The sequence below is a fragment of the Xiphophorus couchianus genome, chromosome 11 (assembly GCF_001444195.1).
Source record: "Xiphophorus couchianus chromosome 11, X_couchianus-1.0, whole genome shotgun sequence".
NCBI lineage: Eukaryota > Metazoa > Chordata > Actinopteri > Cyprinodontiformes > Poeciliidae > Xiphophorus > Xiphophorus couchianus.
In genome coordinates, this window is record NC_040238.1 from 29,150,672 (window position 1) to 29,164,576 (window position 13,905).

The following is a 13,905-nucleotide window of genomic DNA, read 5'->3' on the forward strand; positions in this document are numbered from 1 at the left end:
AGCAGAATTTAGGCGCTTTAGAACATAAAGACGTATGTAGGGCTTCTCACGTGCGCCCGAAAATTGGAGAGTTTAGCAGAAAAAAACTATAATTTGAGTCAAAAAGAACAGCAGTGATCAGCATTCCTTCTCAAAAGGAATCATTTTGGTCCAAAAGCAGATAAAAAAAAGCTGCTATTAAGAGGATTTGGGAGTGACGGGGTGTGCAACTTAAGGGGCAAGTTGAGAGTTTAGTTTTTAATTGGGTGTTTTAAGGTATTAGTCGAGGAAAATATGTTTCTTGATTTGTCCAACCAGCCTGTGTGGTTGAGCTGCAACTGCAAAACATTGATTTCACAGATGCTATGCTAACCAGCTTGAAGCTCACCCTGCAGCATGACAGGTAACTGATGATGAGGAGGAAAGGTCCAATTAAAAGTCAGCATGTCAAGGTTTCATTAAAGTGCTTTGTGATTTGTTTAGAAACTGTGCACGCCGTTTCCATGAGACTCCTGCTGTATTCCACTCCCCTGTCGACAGGAGCAGAGGAAGGGAAAGCAGCGATACCCACGGTGTGATGAGGCTCCGCAGGGGGGCTCCGAGCTCATCAGACCCCCATAGAACATCATACATCTGGACCTGTGCCACACTTTAGATGAAAATAACACCCGAGGGAAATACTGAAGACTTTTCAATATTCCCTCTGAATCCTCGTCATCATTTCCCTTCCTGAGGTTCACAGTCTTCCTCCCAGTATTGCTTTCGACAGTTAAGAGTCCCTCACCCTTCGGCTGTTTTTCTTCCATCTATCACACTGTCTGTGTCCCTCACTCCATATGGCACACACAGGGGTCAGGACAGCCCAGCTGTGTGATAGATAGCGGAGACATTCATGACCTTGCAGCAGAAACCACACCCTCTGTCCTCCATTTCTACAGATACATGTGTATGTGAAAGTGAAAGGGAGAAAATAGAACAGTGTGTGTGAAGGAGTTTAAATGGCAGGTCAGTCTGCGTTAAAATGTTTCCTGTGTTGTCCCTTGGGTCAAGAGTAGCATTGCTCTCATTGTTTTCTAATGTGACACTGACCAGAGGCTCCATGGGCAAATCACAGAAAATTTCTGTTTCATTTTAATGGAGACTTATAGTTAATCATCTAAATGTGACTTTTGACATAAGTCTGTTTTATTTTTTGATTAACTTTTTGATTTTCTGTTTGCAGTGAAATTACCCTGACATTCAGGTTTGCACCTTCATTAGCTACACTAGTTGTTCTGCTGATTTACCAGAATTAAGTCAAAATATGTAGACAAAGCACGTCATATTTTCCTTCTCAATTTCAAAGATCTGTGAGACTACATAATTACCTACCAACATTTATGGTAGGTAATTACATGAAAAATTGTTTTTCTAGCCAAAACATGACATTTTAAAAGCATAACTGAAGATATTCATTTCTATTTTTATACTATGAAACTACTTCTAAAATTTAATATGCAAAATAAAAAAGGAAGGGATAAATTATGTATGACAAAACAAAATACTGCTATCATTACTAAATTTATATAAACCTTAAAAATATATTTTTAATGTGAAAGCTGATGGAAAAGATTGCATTGAAAAGAACAAAGTTTTGCAATTATACTCACTGAGAAATCAAAATGTTAATTTAAACTTAAGCAAAAACAAATTGTATCTTCTAGAATCAACCAGCCCTTACCTAACCAATATAGCTTCTACATAAAATCTTCATTTCTTTAACTTAAAAGCTAGAAGTTCTTCATATGACATAAAAGAAAAACCACTTAGTAGTTTTATGAATCAAGATCAAATTATAGAGTCACTTATGAGAAATTAAAAAAATAAGAGTGTAATTTCCCAGGATTGTTCCCCATCAATTTAATATGTGTAAAATGTGTGAGATTAACACCACGATACATACTGGATACTCTAAATCACTCAATTTCAGCCATATAACTTAAAAAAAAAAAACAGAATATGTAACTAAAAAGAATTGGCTACTAAAAAATATAAAAAATTACATTGGCATAAAATATGCTCTTATTGTACACAATAGCAAAACATAATTTAATAAAATATTTAATTGCATTAGTGGAACGCTCATCTGCTCAGCTAACTGGGCACACAATGACGCATTGTTTCCCCCTGCATGGCCATTCAAAGAGATCACAAGCGCTACAGGACTTACTGTAGGTGTCTCATGCTTTAAGTCTGCAGCCACAGAGCAAGCCTGAAAAACACTTTGATTGCACTCAGTTTTGTGGAGTTGTTCAGACCACCCTGGGGTGCCTGCCATAGAAAAGATTTTGAAAATGGCTGACAGGTTTCTTTGAAATCTTGCGAGTTATACCCCAGCACAGCAAACTGTCACGCATTGCTGAGCACATGACAAAACGCAGTAACATATCTCTGTTTTATCACCCTGCCTTCTAATTTTCATTTTGCCTCTATTTATTGCGCTAATTTGGTGACTCTGGGTGTCCCAGACTCTGATTTATTAGTGGAGTCTGAGTAGTGGCCGTGGACTCAGGACCTTTGTGATATTACAGCGAGAGGACAAGGATAATGAAACGCTTGCTGCCAGAGTTTCACTGGGACCTCTAAATGGGCTTATGTGGGGACAGAGAGTGCAGGAACACATTCACCTTTCCAAGGAGGATTTGAAATTAAAAAGCAAAAAACAAAAAAGATCTGTTACGAGGTCTCAGTCAATTTCTATCCAACACAAACCTTCGCGTTTGATCCTAAAAAAAGCATCATAGCTAGATAAAGCCACCTATAAATAAGTACACCTGGTGCCGTTTGAAGACTCTCAAAGTGACAAGGCTGACTGTAGACGAATCTGAAATATGCTGCAAGTCTTCACGTAAAGAAAATATGTTACAGCATGCTTCAGATAAAGAAGTCACACATGCCAACTCTTTTGTCAACAAACACTGCTGCTCAGCTGGCTTCCTCCTGTAACAATAGGAAGCATCACGACATGTCAAACGAAAGGCTGTGAGGTGAAGCAACTGACCATTATCTAGTCAGTGAGCAGGAAAAAAAGGAATGTCTTCCATAGGGACGGCACAAACAGTAAATTGGTCTATCACTACAACATGAAGTAGTCTATACTCCAAAATGCCTTCTCAATTTAAGCTTTTTCTCTTAAACAGAACTACCGAGTCACCAATTAAATGTCTCCATGTCAACAAAAACAGAGGTCTGAAACCTGAAAGTAGAGAAGTACTAAGTGTTTCTCTGAACACACTCAAGGAATCTAACGATCTCTTACCATTCATCTCCTCTACCTTTTTTATTGCTCAACATTAAAAGCGAGGGGGGGAACCATAGATTCCTAAAATGCACTCAGACTAGCGTTGGACTTTTGCATAAAACAAACAAGACAAATGAAAGGTATTGTTGAAAACAAGTGTGTAATAAATCTTTTACTCTTAAAATAGTGTTAGGTTTTAATATTACGTCAGCCTGAGAAATGGCCACCCTCCATTTCTATTTGTGACTTTTACTTTAAAGTAAGAAAAGCAGTATTTTTTGAGTTGTCATGTTGTGCTGGAAATGCCAGCTAATAAAGACTGGGCAACAACACCTGGTTGAAAAAGGATTAGAAAAGTTGCTAATGACTCTAAAGTTAGCATTAGCTCCTGGCATGGGTGGGACGAGAGTCTTGTGATATGATGAACTTGGGTAAAATTACCATGGTTCCTCATTCAGGTAAAAATTAAAAACAAGAATATATAAGATGATCTAATTACTTAGTTAATAATTACTTCAATTTCTGCACAAAATAAAAAGGTTATGCTAAATTACCCACCTAAACAAAAGTATTTTAAGTAAACATTCTTACAAACTAAATACTAGATCTTACTGTAATCTTGGATTTTATAGGGTAACACAAATAGTGCATCACTGTGTGCCCAGCTACCTGGGTGGTATTATGTAAAAATGACTTTTTTTTTTAGCTTTACATCATGTGATAATGTTATTCCCTCATCATACCTTGAGTTTTGTTTAGATTCTTTCATGCATGTTTGATAAATCCCTGAATCTCCAGTGGCAACCATTCAGCTGTTCAAAACGTTTTTGGGAGCTGAGTACCGCCTTCAAAGATGAAGCTCCTCCTCAAAGCTGCAGGCTCCACGCTTTGGAGCTCCCGCCTCAAAGAGCAGCAATTTCCCCACTCAGCTCCTTCAGACTAGCCAGCAGTAATTAGAAAATACTTGGTGGTAATGCTAGTCTGCTGAGCTCATCATACAAACTACTTTTCAGTGCAATGTTCCTAAGAATGATGTTAAAGGCTTAATAAAGGAGCGAGGTTTTGATGACTTTCTGAAGACAGTGTTTTAAAGAGCAAGACTTTCTTAAAAAGATACAAGCCTAATTTCAAGGAGCTAAATAACAAAGTCAATTTTCTTTTATGAAATATTTGATACATACAGCATTTCTATAACAAGTGAAGGTGACTTAGTTATTTGACTGTGCTATTAAAATAATACCATGTGGCTGGAAAACACACAATACTGCTTTTTTAAAACAATATTACTCTGGGGCATCAAGTGGTGCTGCCAGAATTTCACTGGAATCTCGAAATCAGCTTTGATGGGGACCAAATATCATGAATCATCTCACGTTGGGAGGTACATGTATCGCTACAGGCCTAATAGAGAAACATAGGTACCTTATGTTGCGCTAGCAAGAATAAAACTGGAGTGATTACATGTAATGGCCTTTAAAAAAACCACAAGACATCAGCTTAAAACCCATTTGGGACATTTGATAATAAACCACATGAATTTTTCACCCATCTGTTCATAAACCAAGCTTAATCACTTATTTCAAAACAATGGAGCTTCACTGGTGCACATGTTTTTCAATCATTCTAGCTGATTATAACCCAGTCTTTTAGGCTTTTGCTGGTACTAATAATATAGATACCAGTAGACAGACTTATCGAAAAAAAAAAAAAAAAAACAAAGACTAGGAGTTTCAGAGAGAGGAGAGCTGTGGTGGACCAGTCCGGAAGTAGAAAACACCAGGAGGTCCAGCGTCTGGATGCAGGCAGCCAAAGAGTAGCGTTGCCGTGACAACAGTGATGCTGTGTTGATGATTATAGCCGAGCAGCTTGCAGCCAGAACTCGACAAACATTGTCTGTATATGTAATATATTTATTCAGCTGCACTGCATATCAAATGAAAAATATTTTTTTAATGACATCATTCGGAGCGTGTCCACCTTTTTCTGAAGTATTGCTAAAACTGACAGACCAGCTGCTCACCTAAAACACAGTGGGATCTGATCAATACAGCAACGGTGAGTAGAGAATGTGGTCTCCCACATTGACAGAAATAATGGATCAGCTTTTGGGTCACAGTGGACTCATTGTACCAGCAGCATGACCACTGAGGTTTCCTGCCTCTGCACCTCTTTGTTTCAAGTCTTTTAATTAAAGAGCTGGGCAAGAGAATTCCCTAACAGGCTTAGCTATTGGCAGCCCTGCAACCAGGACTGATTGTTCAATTCAGGATTTAGTCAGTAAAGCTTTGTGTGACCAACACATAGTGCTTTAATTCGTCAGGGTGTCAGGCCCTTGTGTGTGTTACCGCATCAGAGCGGGATTCGCAATTAAAGGCATCGGCCTAGAACTGAGGGGAAAAAAAGGCAGGTGTTTGCCTAAAATACTTGAGAGTGTGTTTCAGTTGAATGCTCTAATGAGCTTTCACTGATCTGATGTGGACCAATCCAGAGTCCCTTTCTCTTTCGCTGCATCAGCTGGTGATTTCTGAGCACATAGCCACTGCAGCATCCTACCTCCTCCTCCTCCTCCTACTCGATCTCTCCTCTCCTCCCCCACTCTCCTTCAACCCCTCTCCACCTGCTTTTAAATGCATGGTGCTGCCCTGCCAAGCCAAACCAGTCTGTGCATGCAGCATCACTCCTCTCCGTCCCCTCCAGAAGGAGACAAGATTGGAGTGAGCAAGCAAAGCCCCTCTGCTGCACACAGCATCACCAATAGCTGATTGAGAGATAAGAGGCAACCTGAATCAGGATGGCTCAAGGTATCCAGTGGGAGAGAGAGAGAGAAATAAACACAGGCCTCTGCAAACACAAACCCCACAAAATAGGAACTGGCCAGAATCCTAAAATCTAAAAACAGATGCTTGGATCATTCAACTTGTTCTTTTACAAGAGAATCAATAAGGAGCAGAGGCTGTTTCTTGGAGTAAATACATGCAGCACCACTGCATGATGCATGGAGGAGGTGGACACAACCTACACAGGCATCCTGTGTCTTCATAAAGCTCCACATGACCCATGTCTACTGTGCATTTTGGTTGTTTCGTAACAATCCACACTAGTCATCTCAGTAGCCTCGGCTGGATTAAATCCTCTGATGTGCTGTGCTGAACAGGCCCAGCATTACCGACACAACCTCTGATGGAAGAGTAAAGACGGGAGGAGGGGGGTGGGGGGAGTTGCAACCTATATCAGCTCCATAAATAACAGAAATGTGAAGCACAGTAATATAAACCACTAAACGCTTCAAAGCTACCAATACATCACTCCCTTTGCGCACAGGATGCAGCGCCCTGCCTGCCTGCCTGCTTGCAACAATAGGCCTGTGCATAATTTTTTTCCCCCTTCATAAACGCATACGGATGTCGGTGGATAGCATAAAGCTAAGTCGGGCCTTTGTCCGATGATGCTGGATGAGTGAGTCTCAGAGGTGACACATCAGGCATGCATGCATGCGTGATTCTGCGCGAATTAAAGCCGTTTGGGTCACGGTGTTGTGCGCAAAATCGTCCGTTCGTCCCCCGCATCATTCCGGGTTACAGATCGGGGTCAGGAGAATAACCACAATGCATTGTGTCCGGCGTCCACCACTGCTTCTCTGGATACATCTGTTTATGTCTTTCCACCCAACAACAATCTGGTCATTTAGTCAACAATGGCTGGTGATTAGACAAACCTCAAAGCCCCTGGTGGAGTCACATGCCTCTGCCTGCCTCTACAATAATACAGCCTCATTTATTCCGCTACCTAAAGCATTTTTATCTGCAGAAATTGTTAAAAAGGCGGCCGTTTACATCCCCTGAACAAATAAATGACATCATCGCCTGAAAGCCACACAACCAAAGGGGGGAGTGAAGGAAGCTTCGTAAATAAAACATAGCGAGTTGGGGCGCAGTGATTCTACTGTTTTCTATGGCTTCCTCTCTCTCTGTGTGTGTTTTTCCCAGCATTACTCGCATCCACTCACCAGGTTCAGCACCGTCTCCACGATGTCCCGGTTGCTAACCTCCCCAACCTGGATCAGGCCCACCAGCACGGCGAATTTCATCTGGATATTCCTAATCGGAACCGCGGGGTTGATCACCCCGGCCGGGAGAACCATGGAGCCGGCCGCAGACACCATCTTTTCCCCGGTGGAGCCGGAGCCAGCGCCCGCGGCGACCTGCTGCTGCTGCTGCGGCGGCGGCGGCTGAGCGGAGGACCCCGCCGGCGGAGGAGGAAGAGGGGGATGCGAGTCTTGGTCTGTGTCCGTGAGCGAGGAAGCAGAGCCCGGTGGTGCTGAAACCGGCGTCTCGCTCGACATTTCCCCTTGGAAAACAGGGAGGAGAGGAGCGGTCGCCGCTGTCTCTCACACCTGCTTTACAAGCTCGGGCGTCTGCTGTTGTTCAAAAACCATCCACTGAGGAGTAAAAAGACAAAAGAAAGAAAAAAGAAAAAAAGAAAAAAAAAACCAAGAAGCCCGGTGTTTTAAAAATCCTCTGAATTCACCTTATCCACCTGAAAACATGTAGGGATGCATAAGGCTAGAGGGAAAAACTACATCGCCTTGACAGAAGCCTATGTTCCTATCTCTCTTTCTCTCTTCTGTCTCCCCCTCTCATTGGCAGGTTGCAGTCAGTGCGGTGATTATGGCAAGGCGACATATCATATAATTTGAGTTCTCCAAACATTTCGGCCATAGTTAAGGCAGGTCACACCACTAAACGATCCAAATAAGTTTCAGATGTCTCGAAACCCATGTTTGAAAATACAGAACCAATGAACTGCCAAGGCAGGATTTTATTAACAGAACCTGTTGCAAGTTGAATTTATAAAAAATAAAACCAAGCAAATGTCTGTTCAGCAACAGTTTAAAATGGATTACATGGCTTAGTTCTCAGATTCTGGGGGTAACAATTTGTCAACTGCACCCTAAATGAATATTCCAGTCAAATTTATGGAGTCTGTCTTGAGCACACAAACTGTATTTACATGTCGTTCACAATATGACTAAATATAATGTGTCAGATTAGAAGCTTCCTATTATTTTCTAAAAATTGTTTTTTTTTTTATTTTCAAGGAATATTGACTACAATCATGCATCTTCAAATATAAAGTACTTAGACTAAAAGATAATCTGGGTGATCCTAGCATAACAGATGTAATATAAAACTGAGTTTAAAACTTGTGGGACCTTTGATTTTAGTTCATCTATCTCTGTTATTGCTTTTGTAGATTGGTTGTTTGGTTACATGTGGGGGGACAGAAGGAGAGGCGGGACTGAACCAAGAACTGCCACAATTGTTCATATTTATATTTGTAAATAAATCCAAACTACTAATGTGAAGTTCATAATTTCCATTTATCAATGTTAATTAAGGTGAAGTAAGTCAAACTAGGTTGTTAAATATTGGCACTCAGATACACTGCGCATCACTGTATGTGAATTCCATATGTGAATAAACAATCTTGGTTTTGTTAATGTGCAACGTGATGTGGTAAACTTTCAAATTGCTGTTATCTTGTCAGCAATAAATATATTTACAATGACAGGAAAGTCAGATATTGCACCATTTTTTTACTTTTATATTTTGCTGTCTGCTATGAGTCTAAACCTGGTCTGCATCCACAAAACAGCCACAGTTTTAACTTTAATGCTAAGAGACAGAATTTCAGCTTGCATAGTTTACAAAGAACGTGAAAATGAAGTAAATCAGGAATGTACTAAACTGATGTGTATAACAGCTCAACCACATTGCACATACACACCAATTAACTACTTGCAGTTTTTATAAACTATGCCACTTGTTTCTACATAAAAATGTTTCACCTAAAAATCACTCACCAATAACCACTCAATGTGAAGAAAAAAAGGTTTGAAAGTCCATCAAGTTAAAAAAAAAACTGCATTATCTAAGTGCACAGCACTGACACTTTAACTTTGAGTTAAAATGATTTCTTTTGAAAAATAAATTATCTTTCCCCATTATATCCTACCCTCTAATGGTAGCATCTTGGTTTGATGCAAATCTTAATAGGAAAACACATATTTCTCCACTTCATAATCTCATTCACAGGTCACCAAACGTTATAAAGAACTGATGAGGAAGTGTCTGCGAAACGTATCCAATGTTGCCTATAAATCTTAAAACTAAGGAGCATTTTGGCTTTTTCAGTAGGGTTATATGATTTGTTTATTGTATTATTTTTATTTTGTAAATAAAATAAAAATTCAACCAAGCTATTTATGAACATATTTTCACTTGAGATTTTTTTTGTTTGTTTCATTTGAATGATTGTGGCATTAATTTCAAATCTTACAAATAAAACACAATACCCATCAGGTGTCTAGTACTAGTATCTCTAAAATAATACAGAGACGGGAGATTGAATATATGTTACAATTGCCTTCCATAAATGGGTCCATGTTGACGCCCCCCTGCATGCGCACTTCAAGGCTCCCTGGGAGGGTATTGAAGCAGAATAACATGGAGCCATCCATGCATGGGTTCATGTAGAGCACAGACCTGCAAGGAAAGGCTTGGTTTTTGTTATGACTTTTAAAATATATTTTCCTAATAAATAGTTATTGATTGTTCAGGCAATGAACTGTAACACAGAATGGGAAAATAACCAAACAATTACTCAGTTGGGGTGAGTACAGGGGCAATTCAGGTGGAGTTCAGTTTAGGGCGTGTGATTTCCAGGCAGAGACTGTTTGTATATTTAATGGCAGAATGGAATCTGACTACTCTGAAGCTCGGTTATTTTTGCACCCAGATGCAGTCAACAAAGTTTATCACATAAAAATATATTTTGACCTTCACTTTGGATTACAATTTTGTAATACAATTAAGAGGAAAAAAAACAACATCTTTTTTGTAATTTTGTCAAAACTTGCATTTATCAAATTAGTAATTTGTTGTTGGCCAATTTGAACTACCTCTTTAAAATAATACAGGCATGCCTAGGAATTTTACATGTTTTATATTTGTATTCTTTGTATCCATTTTTCACACCCTTATCCCTAGTGGGATTAGTAGGGGTGCTGGTGCCCATCTCCAGCGAGACATTTTGGGCGAGAGGCAGGGTACACCCTGGACAGGTTGCTAGTCCATCACGGGGCAACTCAGAGACAAACAGGACAAACAACCACACACGCACACACTCGCACCTGAGAAGAATTCAGAAACCAATTAACTTAACAGTCATGTTTTTGGACTGTGGGAGAAAGCCAGAGTACCTGGAGAGAACCCATGCATGCACAGGGAGAACATGCAAACTCCATGCAGAAAGACCGGGGGCTCGGAATCGAACACCGGGACCTTCTTACTGCAAGGCAACAGTGCTACCAACTGCACCACTGTGCAGCCCCTGTTTGTATTCTTTTTTATTTTAATTTTTTTTTAATTTTTATTGTGTCCTTTTTGATTAAAATCATATGGGCTATATTGGCCTTGTGAAATATAATAAATTTTTTCAAAAACTCACACGTTATTTATTTCTACTACAAAAATATGCAGAATTTGAAGATAAACAAATTAAGCTAAACTGAGGTTTCTGTGTTTTTTTGTTTTGTTTTGTTTTTGTCAGATGTTTCACCATACAGTTACAGGCAATTCTACCAAATGCAAAGGAAATGTAAATTTCTGATTTCCAAGCAATTAATTACAGAAAATGAAAATTGAACATTAACTAACAGGTAAAGCCAAAAACCACAAATTCAAATAATATCCCACTAACACTCCATGTTGGTTACACAGGCCATATAGTTGACAACCTGTGTGTGCGTGCGTGGGGGTGTGTACGCGTTGTACATAAGGGTGTTTTGTGCACCATGTGCTCTTCAACAGGCCACATCTGCTGGGTAGGATTTGCTTTAACAAGGAGGTTATGAGGGCTGATTTGTTTTTCTCTCTGTGCCTGTCTGTGTTTGTTGGAGAGTATTTTCATAGAGGCAGATATGTCTCTTGCATGCATCCCTCAGCTTTTTGAATTACTGACCGCTGACAAGGGCATCAAGCAGGGCTTATAGCTTTTGCAGTTTATATATATGCGTGTGTGGGCGAGTGGGGGTGTGTGGGCGTGTGTGTGTATGTCTCATGTGTGTGACCAAGTTACATCATTAGTGAACTTCACAGATGAGCAGAGATCGTCTCATTTTCTCCTCAGCCCCAATCTTCAACGTAGAAGAAACTGAGGGAGACAATCACACACTGCTCAGCACACATCTGCTACACACTTCCCCTCACACCTCCAAGAAGCTATTTCTCAAACTAACACATGGCATGTAGCTCTCATTCACGCTCACACTTGGATTCACACACATGTGCACAAGCACAATGGCAGGTTCCCTCACACACAAACACATTCCTCTTTGTTTCCAGACAAAGGCTCTCCTCTGCAGCTCTGTCATGACTCTACAAAGGACTCCATCATGAGAGAAAGTGGGTTCCGACTAGTGATTGGATGAAAAGCATCAGCGTTGTTCAACCTTCTTGCATTTCTTAATCTCCCGTTTGTCTTCTGCATCATGTCTTTCCTTTCTAGATGTGCTGCCCTTGCAGTCAGGAAGGTATTTGACTTCCAGTTCCACTTTTAACTTGCAGCATCTTTCAGCATAATGCTGGAGCTTCTGAGAAGAGGAGGACTTGGTGAGCATCATGCAGATCAGAGGTGACACATGTCAGAAAAGATTTGATGAGTGGAAGAGATGCATTAAATGCATTTGACTGGTCATTATTTCATTAACATGAAATAGCCAACTAGATTTCCAGAGCTGAAATGTAAAATTGTAACTTCCAGGTTGGCTGTTGTTAGGATACAGAGATAAATAGAGATTACCTCAGACAGTGATGGAAACGCAGGTAATAACTTCCTGTTTTCACAGACAAATGTGAGTCATCAGCAAGATGGCTGTGAGTTAGTGTGTCCATTTGCACTCTAGTGTGTAATTTGTGTCGATATTTGTCTGTGTGTGAGAGGGAGAGTGTGATAAAGACGAGAAATGTTCTGATTACAGAAGTGAACAAGCATCAATTTTCTGGGACTTCCTGCAATTTGTCAGCAAAGTAATTACATATAATTTCGAAGAATTTGTTTTCTGATAATTACTTATCCACTATAACACATTAGCTGACATATGGTAAAAATATACATTGAGTTTTAATTCTTCATGTACATTTTATTTGGTTAACACAGTTTTCCATTTCTTTGTTAGCACTGCAGCTAATGCATAAAAACAACTTGAGTAAATATAAAATGTAGCTTTAAAATGTGAATTTATGAAGAGAAAAAAATTCAAACCAATCTTGTCCCATTTCAAAAAGTCATTACCCCCAAATCTAACTTCAGCTTGTATCATCAGCTACCATCAAGATGTGTGCAACCTCTAGAGAAAGAACGTCATCCCAGTTTTCTTTGCAAAATTGTATTATTACATTCATATTAGGAGAGTTAGAAAATCAATATCCTGTTTTAGGTTTAATCACAGCATCTCAGTCCAATCAGACCTTCATCTTGATTTTCTTAAGCCATTCAGATGTGAATTTGCTACAGACTGTTGTCCTGCTGCATAACCAAAGTACGTTTATGGTCAAGATTATTAATTGATAGACATTCTCATTGAAAGATTTTGTGCAGAGAATTGATGGTTCTATCAATTATGAAAAATCACTTACACCCTTCAGTTACACTTCCACCTCAGTGTTTAACTACAGTGTTTTCTGAACGACTTTTTGTATTACAGACATAATGGGACACATACCTTTCTACTATTTAGACTTTTATTATGTCAGTTCACAAACGTTTTTCCCAAAAGTCTTGGGCATCATCAAGATGTTTTGTTGTTGTTTGGTGAAAATGTTTTTTACCTTTGGTTTCTTGTTTCAAGGCAATGGGTGTCATATTTGCATAGTATTTTTTTTTATTGTTGAATCATGAACTCTGACCTTCACATACAAATGAGACCTGTGGAGCTTTAGATGTAGTTCTGGATGTTTTGCGATGTTGTGGGTGAGTCATTGAAACAGTAATTTGGTGGAGACCATCAGTACTGGTCTGTGTTTTCATCATTTATATCTGTTAAGTTAAACCTTTTTTCCTGTAAACAAAACAAGCAAAGTCCACATTCTGACAGTATTAGAAAAGATTGGAAAAGATTTTCTAATTGGCCTATTTTTTTTAGATCCTCTAATCCTGGGGACTAAATACTTGCTCTGATTTGGTTACATTGTGTGAAACAGTTTGTTTGGCACAAGTAGTCTTATTAACAGGTCACAAAGGACTTTAAGAAACAGCTTAGTTGAATTTACATGGTAGTAGAAAAAAAGAGCACAGTTGCATTGTTTCCAAGTAGCCCATTTGAAATCTTACACCTTCTGCAAAGTTCAACATTTTAAGGATAATGATCTCCACTTTAGTTTATACAGATCGTTTCCTTTTAAAACCCAATTAACAAATTCAGAAAAAGACATTTTCAAAGCAGTACATAGTTAGACAAAATATCTCAACAACAAATTTCATTGGAAATATGTGTTTCTTAATAATCACACAATTCCTTATTTTAATAATTTAAATGCTGAGTTTGTTGTTATACAACCCTGATCTGTTAAATTATCATCAAGTAA

The 13,905-nt window shown here is 39.3% G+C and overlaps 1 protein-coding gene across 16 annotated transcripts in view; it reads right to left on the bottom strand.

Moving 5' to 3' along the window:
* The window catches only part of nbeaa (neurobeachin a), a 104,801-nt gene extending 96,912 nt beyond the window's left edge, over positions 1-7,889 (bottom strand). For 12 of the 16 annotated variants that reach the window (XM_028031351.1, XM_028031350.1, XM_028031344.1 and 9 more), the window contains exon 1: positions 7,266-7,601. In XM_028031351.1, coding sequence (XP_027887152.1) covers positions 7,266-7,601 — 336 coding nt within the window. Of the gene's footprint in view, positions 1-7,265 lie in introns of all 16 variants that reach the window. The other 4 variants (XM_028031359.1, XM_028031358.1, XM_028031357.1 and 1 more) reach the window with 1 other exon arrangement.
* Positions 7,890-13,905: the final 6,016 nt, after the last annotated feature.